The 25,875-nt window shown below is 45.0% G+C and overlaps 2 protein-coding genes across 5 annotated transcripts in view; both read right to left on the reverse strand.

Annotated features, from left to right (window-relative positions):
* Positions 1–908: 908 nt before the first annotated feature.
* mysm1 (Myb-like, SWIRM and MPN domains 1) lies at positions 909–6,572 on the reverse strand (the record flags this gene model as incomplete). Its single annotated transcript, XM_084472518.1, is given in 21 exon segments — positions 909–1,495; positions 1,601–1,658; positions 1,747–1,852; positions 2,112–2,244; positions 2,343–2,531; positions 2,644–2,718; positions 2,920–2,970; positions 3,115–3,169; positions 3,277–3,359; positions 3,542–3,619; positions 3,709–3,812; positions 4,082–4,212; positions 4,355–4,577; positions 4,669–5,203; positions 5,371–5,469; positions 5,592–5,670; positions 5,752–5,826; positions 5,952–6,022; positions 6,114–6,186; positions 6,441–6,539; positions 6,541–6,572. Coding segments are annotated over 21 exon segments (2,688 nt in total). The 3' UTR covers positions 909–1,156.
* Positions 6,573–7,307: 735 nt separating this feature from the next.
* Positions 7,308–25,875, reverse strand: part of suco (SUN domain containing ossification factor) — a 41,901-nt gene continuing 23,333 nt past the window's right edge. For 2 of the 4 annotated variants that reach the window (XM_084473077.1, XM_084473074.1), the window contains 18 exons: positions 24,682–24,793; positions 23,374–23,501; positions 22,293–22,360; positions 21,920–22,027; positions 21,717–21,822; positions 20,708–20,728; positions 20,328–20,383; positions 19,523–19,614; positions 19,142–19,207; positions 18,262–18,345; positions 16,392–16,479; positions 14,394–15,839; positions 14,068–14,155; positions 13,003–13,107; positions 12,546–12,703; positions 12,263–12,354; positions 11,454–11,509; positions 7,308–10,761 (listed from right to left, as the gene is read on the reverse strand). In XM_084473077.1, the coding sequence (XP_084329203.1) occupies positions 10,180–10,761; positions 11,454–11,509; positions 12,263–12,354; positions 12,546–12,703; positions 13,003–13,107; positions 14,068–14,155; positions 14,394–15,839; positions 16,392–16,479; positions 18,262–18,345; positions 19,142–19,207; positions 19,523–19,614; positions 20,328–20,383; positions 20,708–20,728; positions 21,717–21,822; positions 21,920–22,027; positions 22,293–22,360; positions 23,374–23,501; positions 24,682–24,793 (3,456 nt within the window). In that variant the 3' untranslated portion in view covers positions 7,308–10,179. The remainder of the gene's footprint in view (positions 10,762–11,453; positions 11,510–12,262; positions 12,355–12,545; positions 12,704–13,002; positions 13,108–14,067; positions 14,156–14,393; positions 15,840–16,391; positions 16,480–18,261; positions 18,346–19,141; positions 19,208–19,522; positions 19,615–20,327; positions 20,384–20,707; positions 20,729–21,716; positions 21,823–21,919; positions 22,028–22,292; positions 22,361–23,373; positions 23,502–24,681; positions 24,794–25,875) is intronic. The other 2 variants (XM_084473075.1, XM_084473076.1) reach the window with 2 other exon arrangements.

A 25,875-nucleotide genomic window follows, 5' to 3' on the forward strand; every position in this document is an offset into this window, starting at 1 on the left:
CTGGAGGAGGAGCGTACTGTAGGTGAACTCGCGCTTCCCGCAAGGAGCCAATCACGGACCCGCATTTTGCCGAACCGTCCAGTCCAATGAAACATTGCGAGGTATTTGGCAAGGGGCTTTGGCTGTGCCCAGTGATGTTCTCTGTGTGGCTAGCCAATCAGCATCGACCAGTGTCGAGACTTAGTCGAGACATAGAATCCTTCGGCCAATCAGCATCGACCAGAGTCGAGACTTGGTCGAGACTTCGAGAGCTTCTGGCCAATCAGCAACCAGCTTGTCCTGATTTCGTACCGCTTTCACAGATCACGCAAGTTATTCCTTTTTTGTCTTCATAAAATGCAATAAACTGTTATCAGACAACCTAGCTATATGCTATAGACCCCAGGGTATCTGTGTTATAAATGCTGGAACGATTGTTGAAGTATAAATTTGTTTAAACTTTGACTTCGTTGAAAGTACTGACGTCGCGATTCCCATTGAAACGAATGGCGCGGTGATAGGCCTTGAAACGAGAGTGGCGCAGTGGCGGCTGGTCTATAGATGGCGCTAGGGCGCCGCCCCTCCGTGAACATTTTAAAGGTTTATAGTTCCCGTTTTACCATGTGTTGTAATACTTTTACATATTGATCGCCAAATAACATGTTAATCTAAATCAAGGATAAAGACAATTTCATTATAAATTATGCATCATAGCTGTATGCGTGCTAGTGAGACCCCATGTAGTGCAGCACGTGCCCTTTGATTTATTTCAAACAGCCTGAGTCTGCCACTGAAACAATCATCACCTCGTATACACAACTAGACTAGCCTATCATAGTTTCTTGACCCTATTTTTTTTTATATGTATTGTAATTTATCTAAATAAGTAATACATACAACAAAGGTTTAGCATATCAATTTATTTTTATACCAAGAGGTCCAACTATATTCCCTCTCTCTAAAAATACATTGACAATTGACATGCATACTGCCTAAAGCTTTAGTTTCACATTGCTCAATGGTCCATTATATCAGCATATCAGTTCGACTTAAGATTTTCAAAGGAATAAAAGCACTTTACAATCAACTACATTTAACCAGGCTCCAAAAAAATTATTTCTCACCTTCTATTGAGAAATAACTGTAAAAACTAAAAGGATTGAACCTCCCGGACAAATCACAGTAAATAATCATGACCAGTTAATAACACTGAGCCAAGATGTAACACAGGACTACTTTCAGTCTCTGAGTTTGCAGTCTGCGGTGGGGACTCCACTTCCCATTCTGCACCACTGCCTGAGCTCATAGACTCCGAGCCCACTCCGGGATGCTCCGTGCTGTTTAGCTGATCGTGATCGCCAGGGAAGTCAACATTTTCGCCGTCTTCCTCCTCCTGGTCCTCATCCACCTGCTTGGAGATGAAGTCAGACTGGAACAGAGCCTGGATCTGCGTGAGGAAGGGGTCTCCCTCGTCGTCGGGCAGGGGCTCCAGGTGTCTGGCTAGCGACGACAGCATCTAGGGACATTAAGAGAGTTTGTTTGGGTTTAAATAATCGGACGCATCCAACAACAAAACGTTGGTCAAGCTGCAACCCTATGGGATGAGACACGCACGACTGACCTTTTCTAGACAGGTGAGGTGGGAATCCCTCCGGAAGAACCTGTCCATCTGCACAATTCTGACCAGAGGAAAAACAGATTATCTCCTTCATAACAAACTCACCAGATTTGCTCACTGAGCACCAAACTAAACTAGCTGTCACTCACCCATGTGCTTGGGAGTATTTGCTTATGATCCACTGAGATCTTTTCATTAGCTGCTCCCAGTCTGGAATGTCCTGGGATGGCAGGAAGTCAAATCTGTAGGGTAGCTCTGGAGACAAACACACACTTAACTAGATGAGGGACAATTTAAAAATACCTATGTTGGAGTTTTTCTGTAGAAAATTGTATCCCCTTTTGTTTGTTTGTGTGTGTGTGTGTGTGTGTGTGTGTGTGTGTGTGTGTGTGTGTGTGTGTGTGTGTGTGTGTGTGTGTGTGTGTGTGTGTGTGTGTGTGTGTGTGTGTGTGTGTGTGTGTGTGTGTGTGTGTGAGAGTGAGTGAGTGAGTGAGTGAGTGAGTGAGAGACATACTCTGACAGCCGGAGGTTTCCTGGTGCTCTCTCACTAGAAGGCAGGTGGTCTGTGAATGTGGCGAAGCGTTGGAAGGGTTGTAGGGGCTCACGATCATCCCTATGAATGGAGCACCACCTCGGGAAAAGTAGCTCTGCAACACACAAAATCATCAATCAACAGCCCTAACTTATTTCATTTCAGAAATCTCTTGCCACCATTTGTAGACAGAAGATCTTAAATCCTGTTTACCTGGAACTGGTCCTGTGTGTGGATGTCCCGTTGCGAAGGGTTGGGGTGAAAGGTTGGGTGCGAGTGGTACCAGCCCACCACGCTGTACCCCAGCAGGGACAGCGCCTCACAGGCATGCGTCTGGGAAAGCGGGTCCATCTCACACTGCATGCCTGTGCTCACGCTGTTGCATGGCTCGGCCACGCTGATCTACGTTAGATTCATACCAATAGTCGACAATCACTCAAGGTATTTTCATTAGTATGCAACTGAATTAACATGACATACCCCTTTAGTTTTAATGTCAGAACACCGTTGTTACCTTCAGGACTTTGTCTTCTTGGTTGAAAGTGCCTCCCAGTAGGCCAATGACCTCCCCCCTGGACACATGGGCATGCTGAGGGAAGAGACGATGGAGTTCAGAAAACGACCTCCTTTCCCATTGCACAAGCCAGAGAAAGAAGTTAAATGTGAACATACTATTGAGTACGGACCAACATCATGATTGCACAACTAAATTGTACAAGCCAGACTTAGCACACTTCCTTCTATGTCTTTATTGCCGGTATGTTTGGAAGTAAACAGAAGAACAGCCTACCATGTCCATGATGAGGAGAGCCTCGGAGCACACCATGACCCGGAACGGCTCCTGTTGTGAAGATCACAGCGGATGTCACATGTTCAGAACGAATGCTACGCAGTTTCACATTCAATTGTTCCTTAAATTGTAAAACATATTGACTTCCTGGCGGATATCGATTCACTGTGGAGCGCCTGAGAAGTTGCAGCTCACCTTCACATCTTCCCCGAAAGACTTGCACATAATCAACTGGAACGGATCGAAGGATCTAGAAGAAAAAGGAAGGGCCCGAACAATGACAATATCAGTGATGGTCTCAGGCTCCCACTGCCTGTGGTTTGTTAGCAACAGTAACAGCTGAGCTGGTAGTCTTACTCTTTATGTCGGGCAATCTTGCAGGGTTTGGGCTGTCTCTTCATCTCCTCCCTGCGGAGGGCCAGCTCCCCAGCACTCAGATGCTAACGTAGGAAACAGGAGGAGTAAACGATGAGATAACCTACTCAATCTATTCGCAAACAGTCCAGACTCGAACTTCTCAGGGGACCAATGACAGCTTTAGTGTCGTACGAAGATAACAAACTGTGAATCTTACTGTGGTATAATTTATTTGAATACCATGCTGACGGACATGCAGGTATACCTCATACGTCTGCCCCTCCAAGTCCCTGGAGTCACACCAGTTCCCTAATAGGTCCCGCACACGCCGCTTCCGGGTCCGCTGTGAAAAACACCACACCATCCCATCAGCACTGGATGTAGGGTTAACTATAGGGGGGGAGCCTGAATGTGGTATGAGGCACTACCCACCATGCTCTGTAGTCTCTGGGCCAGCTGGTAGGCCTCCGAGGCATCCTTACCCTCCTTATGCCTGGAGCGATCTATCACCCGGGGCCGGTTATACACAGCCTGCTCTACTCAAGAGAGAGGAGAAGGCACATAGAAGTAGACTTCAAAAAACTAATATAATAAAATACCAATATCAGCTTCTGGTCGCCAAAACAAATACAAACAACGATATTCCCCCGCAGCAACAACAGACCACACAATCAACCTAATACCTAAGCTGGATATACCTGAGCCAACTGTCTACCAAACCCCTGACTCCCTTTAAATGGAAGATGGGCTGCATTATTATCCATCGCTGCTGGTTTTTGTGTTCATGACGGTGTTTTTCAGTTACCGCAGTTGAAGTTAATGGCTCCGATCAGTTCCAGGTATGTGTGCACACGGCCGATGCAGTTGACGTCCCCACAGTTTTTGAGGCCCGGCCGCACAGAAGTCTTGTTTAGGTACTTTGGCTTGCTCTTCATCCTAACGATGAAGCCACATGGTCAGGCAATATAGATGACATTTGGGGGATGCTATAGGACAATATAGCTTCACACCAGCCTTATCCTTTCAATAATGGATCGTTCTAGCTGGGCAGTATACATTGAGAGAATGAATGACGTACCACTGATCCAGGATGTAGTTTCTTATCTTCAGGTATCTATCCGGCGTCTTGGACGGACGTCCCTCAAAGAACTCTGGGATAGCTTGTTTTTCGTCATCGGTGATGCTCTCCATGTCCAGATGGATCTCCTGTTCCGGGGCATTCAGCTCCTCATCCTCCTCCTCCTCCTGGTATCCATCTGCTCCATCAGTTGGACTCTTGCCAACCCCGTCGTCACTGCCTTCTAAAGTAAAAGAAGATTATATATTGGATAACTGCTCAGTAGCTGTGAATAACGTTTTGCCTGTTTATATTTGTGAAACTGGTGAGTTGACCTGCTGTCTCACCGTAGGCTCCCTCGGGTCCAGACCTTTCCTCGGAGCTCACAGACCAGGACCTTCCTTCGCCCACCCGGGGTTTATTCAGAGAGATGGGGACATCCCCCCCCTCTTCTTTCAGCCGGGCCCCCTCCGACCAGTGGCAGGGCGCTGAATCCCCATGACTGCTGCTAGGTCCTTCTTCCTTTAAGGCTCTTTCTCTGTGGTTCTCAGCCTCTCCCCCGTTGCTCTCCTCTTGGCTTCTCTCTTGTCGGCTACCTCTGTCGGGCTGGCTATCCATCTCTGCTTCTTCATCGTGTGCTGCCACGTAGGACTCTAGCTTGTCCTCTACTTGGGGCTTTTTGGCTGAGACTCCTTCGTCACTGAGATCATCGGTAATGTCCACCTCTTCGTCCTCATCATCTGAGAGCTTCTCGATACGAACAGCGTTGACCAGAGGGGATGCTAGTATAGAGCTGGAGCTGGGCTGTGGGAGATGTATTTTGGCCTCAGGGACTAAACTTGGCACTGTGTCTTCCAAATCTGTTTTACCCTGCAAAAATTAAGAAAGTAAGAATATTCTTCAAACTGTTTTTGTTTTATAAAACAATTCCTGGTTAATCTACTGAATTAACACTATGGTGCTTGTGAATATTTGTAAAAAAAAAAAAGAAAAAGACGCCTCAAATGTTACTACATAGTAATAACAGCAATACAAACCTTTTGCTTAAAGTATTGTCTGGCGTAGCTCTTCACCTGCAGAACCGTGCGACTGCCCACCAATTTGGCAATCTTTGTCCACCTTCGACCAAATTGAGTCTAAAAAAGTAATTAAATATAGCAGTTGCACACAGACAATGCATATACTACACGGCCGCACAGCTATTTTTTTTTACATGAAAAGGGCACATACAATACGATTAAAAACATTAGCTCCTTACCAATCCTTCCTCAAACAACTTCTTCTCTTGTTGGGACCAGCGTGACGATGCACCTGTGCCTGGGGGCTTAGAGGGAGACCTGCACAGTGTAAGACACAGGATAGGTAGCCAAAACACACAGACACAGCATACTGAATGAGTTAAATCAATAAACACTTACTTCTTAGCCTTGGGTTTTGAGCTGGAGACACTCTGCCATGCATTCTGTGGAATCCCTTGGCCAGTAAGATAATATCTAATAGTATGGTTTAGGATTTAAGAGATGACACAGATTAAAGAAATTACTGTGTTTGCATATCTGTAAAATATAGGGAATCTAACGGTAACACGATTTTATAAATTGTGTATTCAGCAGGATACTGTTCCTCCAACAGCATGTTCTCGATCAGTTCTCGATTCTCCACACTGATGGAACTGTCAAGCTTCCACGGCTTAAGGAGAGAAAATTAAAGATGTAAAGAGAGCCAGGCAAAATAGTATAGAATTCCACACAACAGAATGTCTTAATTAACCCTAACATACCGATATCCCAGTTTTGGTCTTCCATGCAGACTGCACGAACTGGTCCTGGAGAAGCCGGTTTTCATCCAAGTCACTACGATTTAGAGACAAGCAAACGTAGATGTATTTTGCGACACCAAACTTGTGGTTAAGCACTATGGCGGAGGCCAGAGACTAAACATGTTCATAGTGTAAGCTAGCTAGCATCTTGGGATAGCGGCTAGACTGAAAAACAAGATAATATTCAATAACGCCAGCTACGACCGCCGTGGGGAGTGGCATGAAAGGACGAAGGACGCAGCTACCACGTCCATATGGATTTCACAAATAAATTCAAATCAAACTTACCAAACACTGACATCAAACTCATCTCCTTCGATGTCAACATCCACCTCGTCCGCCATGTTTGATCGATTAGAACGTAAACAGGACGTTGAGAGATGGAGAACAGTAATCCAAGCACTGCCACCCAGTGGACATTAATACTATTCAGTAATGAATAAACATACAATTCCGCCAGAAGATGGCCCTATTTACTTATTTTTAGTCTACAAATTATATTCAGAACCAACACGAGCCGCACTTGAACACAATCTGTTCAAATATTAAGTTTGTGATTATCTTTTATTTTTAAATTTTTCTACATAGTGCTTATGTTATACATTATGCTTGGAAGATGTTCAATTGTATAATATTTCAATGCACTAGTCTTGTATATTAATGCGAATCTGTGACTAATGATTGCACGATTGGAGTGTAGATATGAGGATGTTTTATGGTTGACTCTTGTTAACTGGTGAGCTATATGTTAAGCACATGTTATGCTAAACAGCGTCGTAGTTTAGCTATAATACATTCTATGCTTTAGAGTTACCCGTATAAACTTGATGACCTGACCAATAAGTTTTTAACTTTTTAACCTTTAACTTAGAATTAATGAAATATTTGGCATAACACATGGTGTCCCAGACCCATGGCAAAGATGTGGAAATTCCCCCATCACTTTGAAAAATATAAAATTGTACTGATCATAGTGTGTCTCTGCCTCGGCTAATTTCAGTTATTAACAGACAGCTCAATGATAAATTATGCATGTCTTCCTGGTAGCAGGTATGATGTTTCGAAAAATGGACTTCATCCAAAGTTGTATTTGTTTACCATTGTACCTTCCCAGCAGTCTGACATGTCGAAACACTGAAAGCAGCACAAGTCAAAGACAACAAAAACGTTTTTATTTAAGAAAATTCACAGTTTCTAATGGCACTACAGTTTGTTGTAGTTACTCTCACTCCTGCTAACAAATACTGTGCAAGTCTTTACACAGAGATAGAGAGAGGGTGAGGGGTAACAAGAAAAAAAACTGCAGCTTTAAAAGATTGTCACACTTGACAATACGAGGTTGAATAGAAAAATAAAATGGTGACATTAAAACAAAAAGGCATAAGGAGTTATACAAAGTGCACACAGAAACCCTTGGATTACCGGGATCCATCGCTCTATATTCACTGTGTTAAGGGATCAACAAAATCAACACAATGACTCTCTCATGACTCACAGACATGGGCAAACAGGAGAGCAACAGCGGGACACTCTCACATGCATACAGGTCAATACTATCACTCATACAAAAGTGAATACACAATCCCAAGTTCCCAACAAAGAAAAATTAAAATAAAAGCCATAACCTGCTGGGTATGTGGATCTGAAATAGTCCCATTTAAACAGTGTTTCGATCCATACCCAATTCTCAATTAGATCCCTTAAGGAAAAATGGTAACATGATTCGTATCCTAATTCTTCCCAAACCATGGGCATGGCTATCAGGGGAGGGCAGACACATAGTATGCTACATGAGTGAAGAAGATGAGGGAGAGAAGACAGCTAAAAGTAAAGCAAGCAAGCAATTATGTAGTAGATGCATACGTGTATGAAACAACTAGCCAGGATCAAATGTTCAATCCTTCAACAGGAACTAGATTGGAACTAGAAGTTAAAAGAGCAATAAAGAAGTGCAGTGAAAGAGGTGTGCGATGGAGCAGAGAGGTGGACGCCGGACACCCATCTTCAGAGGTCAATTTAAAAAGAGGTGGGGAAAGATGAGCCCCAGCCTACATCTCAAATAGTCAAGACTCCAGGCCCAACGAGATAGGTAGCCAGTCAGAAAACACAACTAAGTGCTTATTTCTCATTCATAAAAACATTGCAGGGAATGCCCTTTCAGCGATTTCTCCGTCAATCTGTAGAGTAATAGATTCTTTATAATGTTTGAGCGGTTTAGGGTCTCTGGGATTACCAGGGGGTCCGCCTGTGACAGCGAGAGAAAGACACAGAAAAGCATCTTTAACTTTGGTTGATATGCCTTTTCATGTTACTTCCAAAGCGCCCATCACACAATCAAGAGGAGCAGTCTCATCCATACCCACGAGCTTCTGTGAGGAGCCCGGCAATAAATAAAGCTAGAATTATGTCCATTATGTAAACTTGTTCAGGGCACGTGACATTGGTAGATAACTGGTTAAGGGGAAACTAGGGAGTTTCCCTCAGGGAGTACTGTGGATTTAGAGCTCCAAGACCATTGAGCCATTTCCCACAAAGATACAATATATTAATACATCTATTTAAAAAAGGTGCTTATTGCCCATTAGTGAGTACTAGTACTGTTGAGTGTAATATTGCATTTTTCCCAGGAAACCTGTGTGTGTCCAGTGTCCCGAGACACTGAGGCAGAATTGACTACATTGTGTGGAAGATTCTGTAAGGAAAAGGCCTTTAAATAAATAAATAGTTAAATACAAGTCCATTGGCGTCCTTCACCAAGTACCAGGAGCGCTTGTCTGAAAGAAAAAGTGTGTAAACCTCAGAACACAAGGTCGTAGCTCATGTGGCCTCTGTGTGTGACCTCACCTCCCCATTGGATGCCTGCTTCAATTCAAACAAACCGAGTGTCAATATGTGGCGCGACTTGGCTGCATGTCACATTGACAAAGAGATTCGCCCTCTATGCTTTACCCAGTTGGACCTGCCTCACCAGCTACACATACGTCAACCATTACAGTAAATATCTCTTTAGGCCGTTGCCATTTATGTAAGCATGTTTGTAGAAAGTATTGAATTAGGGCCCAGCCCCAAAAGGCATGAAAGAAGTTTTTTCATGGCAGAGTGGTTAGGTTTCTGAGACTGCTTCAGTTGATTTTATAGCCTGAGCTTAGTTAGCAAGTTAAACATTAACCTGGACAGAATAACACAACCGCATCACCGAGCATCCCCATACTGAGCGCATTTCGTCATTCAGCTGCAAAAAGTTGGGCTTGGAGTTGACAAAAAAGATAATAAATAAAGACAGAAAAGGAAATAAGGAAAGAGATGGGGCCTGATGATTGTGAATGGTCAAAACTCTGGTCCCATATGAAAAAAGAAAAAAGACTGGAAAGATCAATTATATAGAAGAAAAAATGGAAGTGAAAGATGTAGGGACTGGGAACAGTTCTGCTGTTGAAACACAATTCATCAGACGGAGCATCTGTTCTCAGGTCCCCGACGATGCAATTCGTTTGATCCAGCGTTGGTCGGCAGGAGGAAAAAACAATAAAAAAACAATGTGCTATCCGTAGTGGAGACAGCGCACTCACATTTCAATGGGTTGGACTTGTATTCATGTTTCATGCCCCCACACCGCCATCTTAGTGTTTCGGTAAATCTCTCCCCAAAAAAAGAAAACGTAACAAAATTAAACCTGGTAAGGAAAGACAAAAGACAAATCTCTCAATTTCACCACTAAAAGCTCTCGAACATATAAAAAGGCACGTGACCACCTCACAGGTCTTTGACAGGGGTGTGTGTTTCTGTGTGTTTAAAGTAGCTTACGGAGTGTATGATGCTCAGTTAATACCAGCCAGTCTAGTTCCTCAACGCACATGGCTGCCTTATCCCGGAAACCGGTAGAGTCAGCTAGCAGTGCCGTGTGTGTGACTGTGGGTTCAAAAGGTTATGGGCAGGGGACTCACAAAACCGTGATCACTCTGATGTGTGTGTCTGTGTGTCTGTGTGTGTCTCTCTGTGTGTCTGTGTGTGTCTGTCCAAATGTTATTCAGACATGCCCAGTGACCGTGGTGACACCGCCGGACCCCATGCCGATATCCTTGTTTCCCTTGATCAGTTGTTGCAGGCTGGGCAGAGAGCCGACCACCCTCTCTGGCACGGAGGGGAACTGCGCCTTCCGCCGCTTCACCGAGCGCTTCACTTGGCGGGGCTTGGCTGCGGGGTCCCGGTGTGGCAGGAAGGGCAGGGCCTGGTCGATGTACATACCCGGCGACGAGGAGGAGAAGCTGGGGGAGGGCGGGGGGAGGCGGCTGGTGTAAGACTCTTCCGAGTGGGTGGAGGAGCTGCAGCTGCTGCTGCTTCCCGCACCGCCGCCGCCGGTCTCCGCGGGCGACGGCCCGAAAGCGAGCGTCAACGTCACATCCTCCACGGGGACACGGGCGCACTGAGGGAGGGGGGCAGGGGCCGACTGAGGAGGAGGTGGGGGGAGGAGGGCTGGAAGAGGAGGAGGGGCAGACAGGCAGCGGTGGAAGCCGTTGCACTTGGGACCACCGTTGGCCATGGGGCTCGAGGGGCATGGCACCGTCGACACCTCAACCTTCTCCGGTGGCTTCGTCTTACACCGCTTTTTCTATGGGGGGAAAAAATATAGAATGAATAAAAATAATGACTCGAGATCGTGAATCATCAAGGCCAAATCAATCCACAGTCAAGCCAAGCACTAGTAGTTAGTACTGATATTATTGACAGTCCTAATTGGGGTGGTGATGCTGGGGGGAGAGCACAATGGAAAATAACGACACGCTGTTATGTGCAAAAAGTGGAAAGTATCTGACATGAACATGAACACGGTCTTTCACAAGACAGGTCACTATCCTTTTTCGTGTCGTTATGGCACTGTTCCTGGGTTTAAGGTTACAAGAATAACTAGAGCTCATAGGCTAGCGACCCCAAATTTGCTTCATGGGATCATGGGACTGTCCTGAATCAGTGTGCCAAATTTCACAACTTTTTACCATGGGGTTCTATGGGCTGCCATAGACTCCCATGGCGGAATAATAATAATAATAATAATAATAATAATAATAATAATAATAATAATAATAATAGGAAAACTTACAATAACAATAGGTTGTCTCGCAGCTTCGCTGCTTGACCCCCAATAATAAGGATACAGGCCCAGGTGCAGAGAGAGAGAGAGGAAGGAGGGAGACCAAGTGACACCTACTGACTAATTTGTCTCTACTCCCGACTGACACCAAAACAAACACTCAACATGGCCGCCAAAGGCCCCACAGTAGCGGTTTAGGGTGAACACTGTACCTTTTTCTCTGGAGAAAACCTTAGAGGTTCTACAATGTACAAGTCATCTGGACCTACTGAACAGGGGAGAGAGGGCCTCGGTTAATGATGGAATGGCAAACAGGAACATGTACATGTAACAAGCATGAAATGACCTTGCAAGTAGTGGCTGGGTTTGAAGATACGCAGAGATGGATACACATAAGATAAACCAAACGCTTAGAACTGCATATTAATTCAATAAAAATAAGGTTTATTGTTGACGTTCAAAGTGAAATGGTAGAAGTTGCTTCTGCGACAGACAGCGTGTGTCGTTCTTCTCAACCTATCATTACTACTTGCAAATGTCGACCATGAGCCAGCCCAAAGCATTGCATCTATTATTATACTCCTGCACATTGACAAAAGCTGGCAATGACTCTCTCAAAGCAAAGACTCACACACAGTCACAGACACACACAGTTGAGTGGGCTCTGAGGAGAGGGAAAGAGATATGGAGTTTCAGGTTTTGTGAGTGAAAGGCTTTGTTCTTTCAGGACATGTGCCGGCCGCTCCCTTTGGGAAACGTGTGGCTCCCATTTCACACTCCACACTGTCCTCCATAGGGAATCAGAAAGGTGGACACAGCCATCGCAAGGACAGACAGAGAGAGTAGTCAAGAGAATGTAGATGGAGGGAGATGTTAACTAATACTAGTGCAACAGAGCAAGTGAAAAGGACGCAAGAAACTAGAATCTCATGTGATATGCGTGGGAAGTGTGTGACTCAAATTACGTCTTAGAAATTAGTGTGTGTGTGTGTGTGTGTGCATGTGGTAGAGGATTTCCTACCATCTGTAGACGACAGCTGAAAGGACTTGGAGCGAACAAGCGGACAGGTCACTCTTCGCATGAGACTCATATCATCATATGACGAAAAACATCTAACAAACAGGGAGCACAATAGAAACAAAAGCACTAATGTTTAGTGCATTGTTGAATTAAATCATGGGCTTTGCGTGCATGCTTGTGAAAGTGTGTGAACGTGTGAATGCACGTGCATGTACTTTTAATGTCACTTTAAATAAACGTTTGAATTGGTCTGTGCGATGACTCAATGTGAACTGGAGCTGACCTCTTGGGGCTGGGGTAGTGGTTGCTCTTGGGCAGCACAGGAGGGTTGATTTGGGTGGTGTGGGCGGGGGAGCTACGGCAGCACTGCAGACAGAGCAGCAGGCCCAGGGAGAGACAGAGGACCAGGGACACTACCAGATAGCACTGGCGGTCAGACACCTATAAGAGAGAGAAAAAAATAAAATCACACACAAGCCCCTTGACATATCAGACAAACAGCCCCTTAACCCAGAGGTCGTCAACTAGCGGTTCGGGGGCCGGGGTGCGTTGGTGGGGTGAGACCGGCCTACTCTTTGGAAACCGGCCCACTGAGTATTTGCTCCGTGCAAATCTATTTGATGACCCTATTCGATTTGCAGCACATTGACTCATTTAGCAATGCGACTGATGGCTATTTATGCCTCTTTGGCCTTTAATCTTTGAGCAGCATCAGGAGCAGTGGTGTATGGTGGGCCTACCTCTCTCTGGAGCTGGCTGACCGTAGACGTGAGGTTGACCATCAGCTTGGTGACGTTCTCCAGCTGGTTCTGCAGAACCTGGATGGAGTCTGTCTGCTTCTGGTCCTAAACAGCAAAACATAGAAAAAGCTGAGTTTAAAACCAGATCAGCAATCAGCATTCACAATGCATACAACGCGTCTGCATCTTATAGTTAGTGTGAGGGTTGAGAATTTGTAATACAATAACGCTCACATTTACTACAGTAACTACCAATTACTTCTCATTCATACTTCATCGGATATGGAAAACCACAGTGCTCCCTGCGATAGTGAGCAGTGTCGCTAATCCATTGACTACTTCTACTACAAAATAAAGCCACGGCTTGCATCCCGATTTTACGAGCCGAAACGATTGCTGCGTCTTATTTTATGGAGTGGCTTATAGGTTTATTTTGCAAACACCATAGAAAAATAAATGCGCCGTTTTGAGTGATTTACATTAGAGTGATAAAACATGAAGTTCCGTCACGATTTAAAGCTCATATGCTCATTTTCATTAGTGGTTTGCAAGTAAAAGTAACCTCATAATGAAATGACATCAGCATCACTTCATAACAGACTTAAAAAACAAGGAAGACCATCTAAATGAATGGTTGCAAAATAAAAGATGCCTTGTTTTCTAAAGCTGCCAAAAAGTTCAGGGTTTTACCCAAGCTTGAATCGGCATCATCTCCAATTACTCACAGACGCTAACTCAACCATCAGTTGACCGACAACACTGCATGGCCACTTAAATTGCATCATTAAAACAATTTGGTTACGGAGCATTGGGCGGTACATGCTAGTATTTGGGTTGTGGGCAAGGTGTGTAATAAGGTGCGCCTTATACACTATGGAGCGGCCTATTTGTGGTATTTTGAAACACACAACATTTAACGCTCCTGCGGCTATTCAACAACACGTTTTTATTTTCGAAAAATACTGTTCAATGAATACTAGCATGACAGCTACGACTACTACGATGACAACGAGTATGACTGTGATGCCAACTGTGATGCCCACTGTGATGTAGGGTGTCGCTGACCTGCTCCTCAGCCATACGAGAGGTGTTTTCAAGCTTTATGATGGTTTTGTTGAAGGCTCTCTGCATCTCCTCCATCTGTTTCCGGTACCTGGACAGACAAGACTATTAAATATCCCATGGACCTGATATATAACGTTTACATATTATTGTAGAATCATATCATATAACCAGTGCCATCTCCAAAGCTTCCATTACCTTTTCTGTTTTGGAATAATTGCATAAATTTTGATTTGATGTTTATCATCTTTGTTCTGTGTAATCTACCAAGTGCTGTAAAGAATCTAATGATGTAGTTGGCCTAAGGTCTGTGTGGGGCTCCTCCTCACCTCTGGCTGAGCTCCTCCAGGTATCTGCTGGACAGGCTCATGTTCATCTCCAGGGCCTTGATCCTGTTGTTGAGCCTCATGAAGACGCTCTCCTTCTGGCTGGAACCATGCACCGTGGCCCCGTTCAGCATGGCCCCATTCCCGTTCCCACTCCCGGCCCCGTAGTCCCCGTGGAGCTCTGCGTAGTACTCCGTGGCCGACCGCTGGATGTTCCCGTTGGAGCTGAGGAGGAGCTCGTCCACCGAGTCCTCCCCCCGCTGGTGCTCTGTGGCCTGGGCCGTGGAGGGGTCCACCTGTTCCCCAGAGACGTGGTGGTATTCGGGCTTCAGCAGCTCTCCGCCGTCCGGCCCTTGCCTTGCCGGGTCCGTGTGGGTGTCCGTGGGCTGGGCGGGGGGCAGCTCCGTGGGAGGAGGGATGGAGTCTATTGGATGGGAGGCAGAGAGGAGAGGCTGTACAGACTGGTCCTGGACAGGGGGAACGGAGAAGTCTTGCTGAGCGGCCGTCTCGGAGGCGGTGGGCTGCAGGGTGAGGCTCGGGGTGGGGGTGAAGGGGACGCTACTGGCTCCCTGGGTCTCCGTCACCGACACCCTATGGAGGGTGGGGAGGGGGGTGGGGTCCAGGGCGGCAGCATCGTCACCACCCTCCTCCTGGGCGGGCCTGCTCAGTGTGGCCTGGGAGAAGCTGTGGGGGGGGATCGTGGCGGTGCGGCTGGGCTCCAACACTATCTGGGGCCCCGGGGCAGGCGAGGGGACGGGGGTGTGTGTTTCGGGATGTGTGCGCGCGCTGATGGCACGCGTATCGGCAGGAGGCGTTTCCTGGTCGACGGTCCGGTGCGAAGGGTGGGGCTCAGGAACCACGCTTTCTGTCAGGGGCGGGATTTCCTGGGCCAAGGCGGGAGAGGGGGAGGCGCCAGTGGGGGTGAGCCCCGCAGAAGGAGCGTCTGTGGTGGTGGCCTCCTCGCGGGCGCATGCCTCTTCGCGGGCCTGCTGGGCCTGCTGGGCGTTTAACTGCCTGCGGCGGGAGTTGCGCTGCCGGCTGCGGGCCAACCTGGCAGAGCACCAGCCGTGCAGAAGCTCTGGCAAGGAGGCCATGCAGGACAAGGAGAAGGAGAAGGAGGAGGAGTGGGAGAGTGGGCAGTACATATGACTCTCCCTCCATCGCCGCCTTTCTTCCCCCTTCATATGCTCCTTCTCTCCTTCCCGTCTCCTCCTCTCTTCCTGCTCCTGCGCCTCCTCTTCCTCCTCCTCGCCCTCTTCCTTCTCCATCAGGGTGACTGTGGACTGCTTTTCCTCCTGCTCCTCCTGCTCCTCCTCCTCCACCAGTGTGACGATCTGTGTGGCCTCCAGGGGTTCAGGAGAGGAGGGGGTCGGAGTGGGAAGCTCAGTGGGAAGGTCAGAGTTCGGCTGGGAAGCAGTGGGTCCCATTTCCACCTCTGCCGTCTCCAATCTAGGGAAAAAGAATAAAAGAATACAATTCAATTGTTTGCAGGTCGTTGATTTTTCCAAGGACTCCTTCACAGTGCAAGCAAAATTAGCTATTAGCTTTTACTGATTTAATTATTAACAGTATGATCAGCACAAATCCCATGGACGCTAATCTGATCAATTCTGATTTGGGCAACTTCTATATTCGGGCCAGATTTTTTTTTTGTTGGGAACTGTCTAAAAGGAATTCAAGCATGAGAATGAGAATGAAAAGGAAAAACTATCAATTGATGAAGAGAACATCCACCAGTGTGTTAATGTCCACACTGTGTCCATGGTCACTTCCGTGCTTTTTAACATCTTTGATATTGATCTTTTGCACATGCCGGTCATTTAAGACTGTGACCAGTTCACACTGGAATCTGATATTGGCCACATGTAATCAATCTGAGATGAGTACTAAGACTTGCAGTGAATTAACCAATCCTTAGTTTGCCATCAATGCGGTCACAGCCATCTGCAGAAAATAGACCAAGTAACCAGATCCCTACTTAACACACAGACAGAGACTCACGTTGCGGAACCACTTAAGGTTGGCGTTGCTGTGAGCAGGATCTTCAGGCTTTCCTCCTTTTCATTCCCCGCCTCTTCAGTGTCATTGTCTGAGAGGTGGACACACACACACACACACACAATTATAAATTATTATAGTTACTCGAGTCAGCCCTAATACAAAAACACTGACAAACACAATACCTGAGTGAGGCGGGAGGACTGATAGTAAACATGTTGGCTAATCTTTTTGGTGGCCATATTTGTTCACCAAAATCTTACGCGACTATCTCCTTTGACCGAAAGTTGGGAACTGACATAGCCCACACAAACATGAAACATATTGAATTATGGCTTGTTATTATTTAAAAAGAGAAGGCTGTGCTTGTTGCATTCCAATCTATGTTTTTCATTTGAACATTTTCCATTGATTATTTGTATTAATTTGTGTTTGCCAACTAAACACAGTAGTAGCATTAGCAGGGTTGCTGACTTTGTCTTCCACTGTTTCCCACTGGCCCTGGCCTTCTTGCAGAAATAATTGTGTATAAGTGGGCACTGGTACTCCTTGCTCAGCCACTGCATGTGTATTTTGAAGAGTGTGGGTACACCTATTGGTTGGTACCTACTGCTCTCGAACAGAAATATTGCTGATATATGTTTAACAGGCCCCAGAATGCAGTGAAAGGTTGCGTTGTGAATGGAGTGCAGATTGCTTCCCTGGTCCCCCGCTAGGACAGCCCCGCTGAGAGGGAACAGAGAGAACCATGGTTTTGTGCAAACCCTGCTGACGCAATGCCACAGGCAGAGTCAACATGTGGTTGACTCTGCCACACAGTTTAGCACATACTTTAATGTATTTATACAATGCAGATTGAGACTGAAATTAGAGGGTAGATGGACGAGTCAAAGCAGTATCTGTTTGAGTTAATTCAAACAAATGTGTGGTTAGAAGGAGGAATGAAGTCAGTGTGGGAAATGGGCGGAAAAGAGTCCACCAATCAGGAGGCAGAACTGAACGAGACTGCCCAACAACATTCAACAGTAAAGACATTGGAATTATATAATTTCATCACCCAATAAACTTTTCATCATAAAACAGTAGATTAATGTGTTTATATAAAGCAACCCAGTAATAACTACAGATGAGTTATAAAACGTCCCCTTTTGTTCCTACATGAGGCTCAATAAGGTAAGAATCTCAACTGTTATGATTAAAGCTCACTCAAGTCCACATGTGCCTGTACATCCACTGAACACAAGATTATATGCAAACTTTATTATATTTATCTAACCTTTTACGAAACCAATGAAACCAATGAGTCTGATTGAGATGCAGTCAACAGTACGGAGTCATTGGCAGACCCTTAGCGAGTTGTTTGTTGAAAATGACTAAGCCCCTTAGTCATCTGCGAAAAAGTGTGTTTTTCAGCTGTACAGTGTATATGTTGTAGTGAGCCTGGAGTAGTGCATGTACCATAATGTATCAATGCAGTCCTTTGACCATTCATGTGTTCTCTTTATACACAAACAACTGCAGACTATATACGCGAGGTGGCATGAAACACTTTGCTGGTAGGCTACTCAAAAGCCTCCTCCAGGCTCTTACACATGATCATGAATGGTTGGAACAAGGAGGGTCAACACAGCAAAAGAACAAACCACCGCCCCTGCTATAGAAAGGCATCTGCGCTTCCTTCGTGCATAAGCTGGCCTAGCGTGTAGCCCCACAGGCCAGTATGAATCACACAGCCTAGAACTTTACAAATATCCCCAGAACTTTGTGGATTTGTGCAGGCCTTCTGGTGGACGGAGGCTGCCTCGGGGCCCTCGTCCCAGGGCCCCTCGGCCCAGGGCCCCCCCGTGGAGGAGATGGAGGTGGGTTCAGTTACCTTCTAGGTGTGTACCGTCGGCCAGCTCGGGTTTGGCCCCCAGCACATTGGCAGCTATGTTGTTGACCATATTCAGGATGGCATCTGAAAGTGAAGAGAGCAGACTTGAGTTTATTTAACGGGCTCAATGTCTCTACCTGGCGTTGACATCCGCCTGGCAGCAGCTGGAGGCTAAATCACAAGGATCTCAGCCACGAGCACTCGACCGTCCTGCTCTTCACCCACTTGGCTCCGATCTTTGTCTATAAGGGGCTCAAACACTCGTCAATGGACACATGTTTCTAAAGCCCTCAGTTGAGCCTCTACATGGTTAATAAATATAACATCAGTGCGTGTGTGTGCATGTTGCAACTTCTGCTTTCCCTTAGAATCCCCCTTCAAACTAAAATTGGTAGCCAAAAGGGCCACAGTGTGCTTGTGTGTGCACTAGTGTGTGCCCGTGCAAACACGGACAACCCCAACCAGAGTACCAAAAATGAAGAAATCCATATCCTCTAAAGTATTTGCATATTGACTCCCAACGCCCAAACAGTCATTCTTACAAATAATCCAGTGACTTGTTTTGTGTTGGGGACCAATCACACAGAACAGTGTCACAACAGACACGGACGCTCTGAAAACACCATGGCAGAGTGCTTTGTGAGAACCATTCAGAGTGCCCATGCAGTGTGGTTAAGAAACACCATGAAAACACAAAGCAAAGAAGAAGTAAGGAGCAAAGCTAAGTGCCAGAGGAAAACAATGGTAAAGTGTGCTTTACTTATTTAAAAAAAAAACTTCTGTGTAATTCACTCTAAAAGTGTAATTCACTCACTCTGTATTTACACACGCTGCATTTACACACACACACACACACACACACACACACACACATACGTACTGGTAGCAGAGCCAAGGAGGTTTTTTGCAGCCTTGTCTTCATTGGGCTGGAAACCTGGAGGGTAGTCTGAGCACACACACACGGTTAATGATGACTTTGACACAACTTTGAACACACAAACGTTGCATTTTGTGAAGCAAGGTGGGGCTAGATCAATCAATTCTAATTTGCACACCAGTCAGTTCTGAATGCATTGGCAGCAAAACACTTTCTTGTTCTAAGAATACATATTATGCAACCGTTCAATAGGCTTTGCCGATAGAAAGATGATCTTTATCGTAATATCAGTAATTTGGTTGTAAATAAATAAAGTGTAAGTGTATAGTGTAAATAAATGTAAAGGAACTGGCATAATGTCAAGATTGTCAGATTGTGTTTTACCATAGTCCTCCTCCAGGTACTCCAGTCTCTCTGAGGGATACTGAGAATCTGCTATTTCTTCATATTCTTCCACCATACTGGTGCCAAATACCCTATGAAAACAAAGACAAACAAACAAACACGTTTATACATTAGGTTACGCATTAGGTACCGATCCAGTTCAAGTCTTTCACTGAATTAAAAGGGTTAGCCGTTGATAAACCCAGAGAAAGAATTTGAAGTCATCGATGACTGTGAAAAATGCACTATAAATCCTTTTTTCACAATAATTCCTATACACTCAAATAATGAGGCCAGGCAACTCTGGTTGATAAGAATCTTGGATCCCACACTAGCTATAGAGTGTCCACACTTAATTCACAGTGCTCTCCGGCTCGGTGTAACTATATTAAGTTTAAAAGACTATTGTCATTGTTGGCAACATGGGTCTCTGATTAACTGTACAGAACAAGAAGCACCGGAAGCTACCATGGACACTTGGGCCAAGTGATTCTTTCAAGGTACAATTCAACAGCCGTTCTTGATCTAAATGTCAATCTTAATTGATGTGCCTGGTGGTATGACAAACAGATAATTAAACAATTAGAGTACAAAGAGATATTTCTCAATGGCGTCAGATACACAATAGTTCCATTAATGAAACCGTTTGGTTGAAAGTGTCCTGAGGCCCACCAGCTTTACAGACCCCACTGCACCGTGTTGTGGGAAACTGACCCAGAGTGTAGCAGCCCTCTGAGGACTTGAGATTTGGAATATATTGGAAAACTGGATAATACCGCTTCGAGAGCTCTTCAAGACGTCTCACCTAATGAGGCTGAGGGGACAGAAATGTTCCGATCCAAAGTGGGACAGGAGTTCCACCTGTAAGGGAGGGAGATTTAGGCAACACGTGGTCAACACAAACTAGCCATCCGCATTAAAGCAAGCAACCCACAAGCAGTGGTTTGGTTTATTTAACCCCAATCATCCCAATGGAAACAGGCACGTATTTAATTGTATTCCCATTCAATGAAGTCAAAAAATACACGGGAATACCCAAATCAATGGCAGTACTTGTGTGTCCCATCGGCTTAATGCCTTCCTCATGCATTACAGATCAGTGTTGTGCTCCACCACCAAAATACTCATTACAGTGTATCAAAGTAAAAGCGCTTGGTGAGCCCTGACAGAGAGAAAGGTTCTAACCTTTATGTACTTGATGAACATCTGATGTGAGAAGAGGACAGAAAGAAAAAGAGACAAAAGTCATTCGATTTGTATGTCATGCTCCAAGAAAGTCAGCAATTAGTTCACAGCATTAAGATTTTTTTTTTGTTTTTTTTCATTTCATATGGCAATGCACTGCTGACAAACGCAGGAGGATTAAGCTAGTACATCTACAAGCAGCACACTCAAATAAGCCATTGTCCAAGTTTAAAAGGAGGGCAACAGAGGGAAGGACATTAACAAGGATAAAGGGAAGAACAAGAGTTGCACAAAGACATCAGATTTACACAGGTAGGCTGCAGTGCTTATCTTACTGTATGCCACTTACTGTATATAATTTACTGCATTATACAAGAGGTTATTCACAGTCTGAGCACATGGCTATCTTAAATCAACAGGGAAAAGGTCAGTGTGGTTTTGAGGCCCATTTTAGAAAGATTACTAATGTCATTCAACAGATTAGGTTTAGGACTCCCAGACATTCAACAGACAGTCATTAACAACCGAGAAGTTAAGTAACCACGTGCTTGTAACAACTCAACAGCTCTGTTTATGAGATAAATGTCTAGATTCTACAACCTTTTTTATATTTTGATTGTATCTCGAAAACTCTTTAGAATCTTTAAAACCCATCATGAGACGGCAAGCTATCTCTTGCCAATCTAGATTGAGAGTAGCACACGCCACCTCCGTGTCTGGTTTTGAGAATGGTTGTCTTCATCTCTCGCAAACCCGATCACACCTGTTTGCACGGAGAAAACATCTATTTGCATTGCACTCTCACAACCGGTTTCAAATCGTGATCTTGAAGGGAAATTCAAAACTGTCGTGTTAAATAGACCAGTGTGTGTGTGTGCACTCTGTCTTCATGGAATAGTGGTAGGGATATGAAAACGATCTACAATTCAGGCAAAAATATATTAACGCACACACACATTGCATTAATGTACTGATCAGACAGTTGAAAAAAAATTAACAAGCGCAGCACCTTCACATATTTGGCATAGAGCTGCTCGTCCAACGGGAAGCTCTGAACGGTGCGCTCATCCCGTGCGTGGAACGTCCCCAACTTCACCCATTTGTTAGTGGGGTACCTGAACGGGGAAAGCAGAGTCAAAGTTAACTCGTTAATGCGCACAAACACAACACGTTTCTCCTGCATGTGCTCAAGTGTCCCGGCTGTGGGTGTACCTGTCGCTGATGGAGACCAGGAAGTCTCTGGGCGTGGACGAGAAAAGCTCAAAGTTGGCGATGTCCAGCTGCTTCACTTGGATGGGCTCACAGAGCTCAATTACAAACCTGGAGGCCCGCGGACAGAGTCAGTGGACGGAGAACACAATCATCCATCAAGTACTTCACAGAATATGCATCGCATCTTACATTTCTAATGCAACTTCCATTACATTGTACATTATAGTATAACTACATGAATCAAATAATATAAAACAAACTGAAAACTTGATTCTGAAAAAAATATATATGAATCATAGTTGCAGCCGAATAAGTTAGACAGCATTTTAGAGACAACATCTAGAAATTAATAGTTTTTATTTTTGGCCTTTACCATATTTTGTTGCTGCATGGATTTAACATGTACAGGTCCATATTCTCCATGAGGATAGCAGAGGTGCTCTGAAATAGAAAGGAGCATAGCATCATGAGCTTACCGTTGTCTTAATATACATGACATTTGGGAACTCAATATACCAGCGTTTTTAGAATAGATTTTAAGATTTTATTGCTTGCGTATAAAGCATTGAATGGTCAGGCTCCTGCCTATATATGCGATCTGCTAACTCCCTATGAGCCTGATGGCTGCTTGAGGTCCTCCAGTAGGGCCCTACTAATGGTCCTCCAGCAGGGCCCTACTAATGGTCCTCCAGCAGGGCCCTACTAATGGTCCTCCAGCAGGGCCCTACTAATGGTCCTCCAGCAGGGCCCTACTAATGGTCCTCCAGCAGGGCCCTACTAATGGTCCACCAGCAGGGCCCTACTAATGGTCCACCAGCAGGGCCCTACTAATGGTCCTCCAGCAGGGCCCTACTAATGGTCCTCCAGCAGGGCCCTACTAATGGTTCCAAAGTCTGGTCTTGTCAAAAAAGGTGACCGGGCCTGTGCTGTTTCCTAAGCTACGTTGCTCAAATCTCTTCTGGAGACTCACTTTTATCTTATGGCTTATCCTAACTGATAGCATTTTGTGTACTATTCAAAATATTTTATCTTGTTTTATTATATGTTTGGGATTATATTTTATTGTATTGCATCTTGTAATATCTTGTAATGCATTGTTTTTATTGTCTTGGATTATCTGTTCCTATTGTTAAGCACTTTGTAAGGTGCTATATAAATAATCATAATTCATTGAATAATATCACCTGGACATATTTGGTCATATTTGACCAAGTCAAAACACCTTGTATGAGCAATTCACTTTGAGTGTGTGTCTGGTTGCCAACATGGTTTACATGCATTTCTAACTGACATTCAAATATGAAGTCTCAAATATGCATGTTATGCATATTTAACATGAAGATTTCAAATATGCATGTTATGCATATTTGAGTAGAAATGCATGTAAGCAATGTGGGCGCCCTGGTGACATTGTAGTGGCTTGAGCAGCAGGTTTCTTGGAATAGATGTTTCACCTTGGCCTCAATGTTAGCAGACAGTATCTTGGCACCGCACTCCACAGAAGCATAGTTGTTCTTGAAATTCTTCTGGACCTTTTTCACAGGGTGGGGGCTGCCGTTGGTTGAGGTATGAAGAGATTGACCTGAAAGGCAGGAACACAGTGACTAAAGCCAGTCGAACAAAGCGGGTTCCTGAATGTCAGTCAGTCATGGGGCTCATTGATTAGAAGGACATCAAAGAGTGCGTGCATGTCTCCTTGATCATATCAGCATTAATGTGAACCGTATGATCATGGTCATAATAATAATGGTCAGGGTTAATAGAAACTTATGCGTATACTCCAACCTTACTCAATATAAGATCATACCTGAATAATGTTATTGATTATTATTAACTTGGGTTGTAACCCAACCCAAAAAGCTATTCATGTTGATGAAAGGTGTTAGGATTGTTAGACTTGGGTGATACAGCCTAAAAGTTTGCCCATAAATGTGAGGGGAATCATAACATTGCATCTGAAGCTTCTTGCTACGTCTGTTTAGATGTTTGTTTGACCAGCGTCATCGAAGGCATGAAGTGAACACCAGGGTTTCCCCAATTGATGTAGTTAGAATGTGCTGTAGACAAGATCCATCACTTGCCTATGTGATCTTAGCGCTACCATTTAAGTCAATTGTGAAAGTCTCCCGTGGGTTTGTAGCGGTCGAAATAACCTGCTTGATTTGGTTAATATAATGAACATGATTATACATTTGAACACAAGATTGTTTGACTTAAACAATGTGAATCAATTCCTGACAATGATTAGACTATTTTAGGGCACGGCCTGACACCTTTGATTGACACCTTGACACCTTTCTCAAAGCATTTCCCCCTCCACTAAACCATTTTTTGTGGCTAACCCTGAACACATGCCTAGCCTCAAGCCCATGTAGAGCTTCCACTCATATAGGATACATGTGTTTTTAGAAATGAAGTGCTTTAGGACAGAGCAAGCTAACACAATGGAAACTGGAATCCAGTAGGACAGGGCCCAAGGCCCCAGTGGAAACTGACGTAGGAGCACATTGAGTAAGAGGTTACGCAACACCAATACACTCACACAAGTGAGTGTGACACATGGCCTGAATACAGAGGGAGAGACCATTTTCGGGCACAAATAAGAGAGTGCAGACTTACTAGACGTGTCTTTGTGATAACATCCATTTTCCTCTCAACAAAAAACTGTTTCTCATATCCTCATCACAATCAAACACACACATATGAATGTGTGCATGCGTGTGCGTGCATACATGCATGCGTGCGTGCGTCGTGTCTCTTACTCTTCTCTTTCTCCACCTCCATGACTTGTTTCTTCCACTCATCGAAGGTTGGGATGTCCTCTTTGCTGGGCACCGAGGAGTCCGTCTCTGTGGAGACGCCAGCATGCCCCGCCTGAAAGCAAAAACAAGCAGCATATGACCCCCCTGAAACCAGCAGTAGTCTAAGGAGGACGCAGCAGAACACAGCCCTCTAAGATCAGGATGTTCCTCTAGACGTTTTGACACTGCCAAATATGCCTGTGTTATGCCCGTGTTACTGCCCGAGGTAAATTGCCGGCTTCAGCTTGCACCCCAATTTACCCTCCTGGAACCTACACACATTGGCGGGTTAATTCTGATGAAAATGCAATTAGACGGTCCGCGGTTCCAGGTGTTGCATTTTCCTCAAATGCATGCTCTGAATAGTGACCTGGTTGTGCGTGAGTATGTGCGTGCGTGTGTGTGTCTGTTGGGTTATCTGGATTATATAGGATGTAGCAAGCAAGTGATAACCAGTGATAACCAGATAAGACAGTGAAATCTGCGAGCTGCTGCCATTGCATTAAACGAAGACGGGGAAGATGATGCGATCTACGAGAACGACACAGAGGAACTGTCCTTACAAGGCTTTTGCCGGGATAAACAAGTGGTCAGCAAAATAAAGACTATGTTGGCGTTTTTGCACTTGTAAACAGTTAATCGTGTTTGGAGGCTACACTCAGATGTATACTCTTTTTTGTCTCTTGAATCATAAAAAAAAAAAACATTTGTTGTATGCAAATTATTCAAAAGAGGTCTATTCTCTGTGCGTAGCCCCGCCTTCTCCAGTGAACCAAGAAAGCCTGCTGCGTGAAGACAGGGGATTTTACCCCCTCGCGTTTACACAGGCAAGGCAGTGAAATTGCCGGGTGTGCCAAGCCGCAGAGAGCCTGTGGCATTGGTAGTGCAGGGAGATGCATTGCACTGTGAATAATTCTTTGAGGGATTACATAAACCTATTGGGTTGGTGGCTTCGTAGAAGGTCTATGAAGCCACCAACCCAAATACATCTGCACATATAAAAGCATAGCCACGGCCAGTCAGCCAGGCAGAATGCCAGTGGGCTAGGCAGCCAGCCACTCACTGGCTGATTTAGTTGCAACACAGAGCAAAGGCTCACAATTAAATCCAGGAAAGGCTTTCCGGACTAGACCAACAAAAACAGGAAAAATACAC

The sequence above is a fragment of the Micromesistius poutassou genome (genome assembly GCF_964030765.1).
Source record: "Micromesistius poutassou genome assembly, chromosome: 9".
Classification (NCBI taxonomy): Eukaryota; Metazoa; Chordata; class Actinopteri; order Gadiformes; family Gadidae; genus Micromesistius; species Micromesistius poutassou.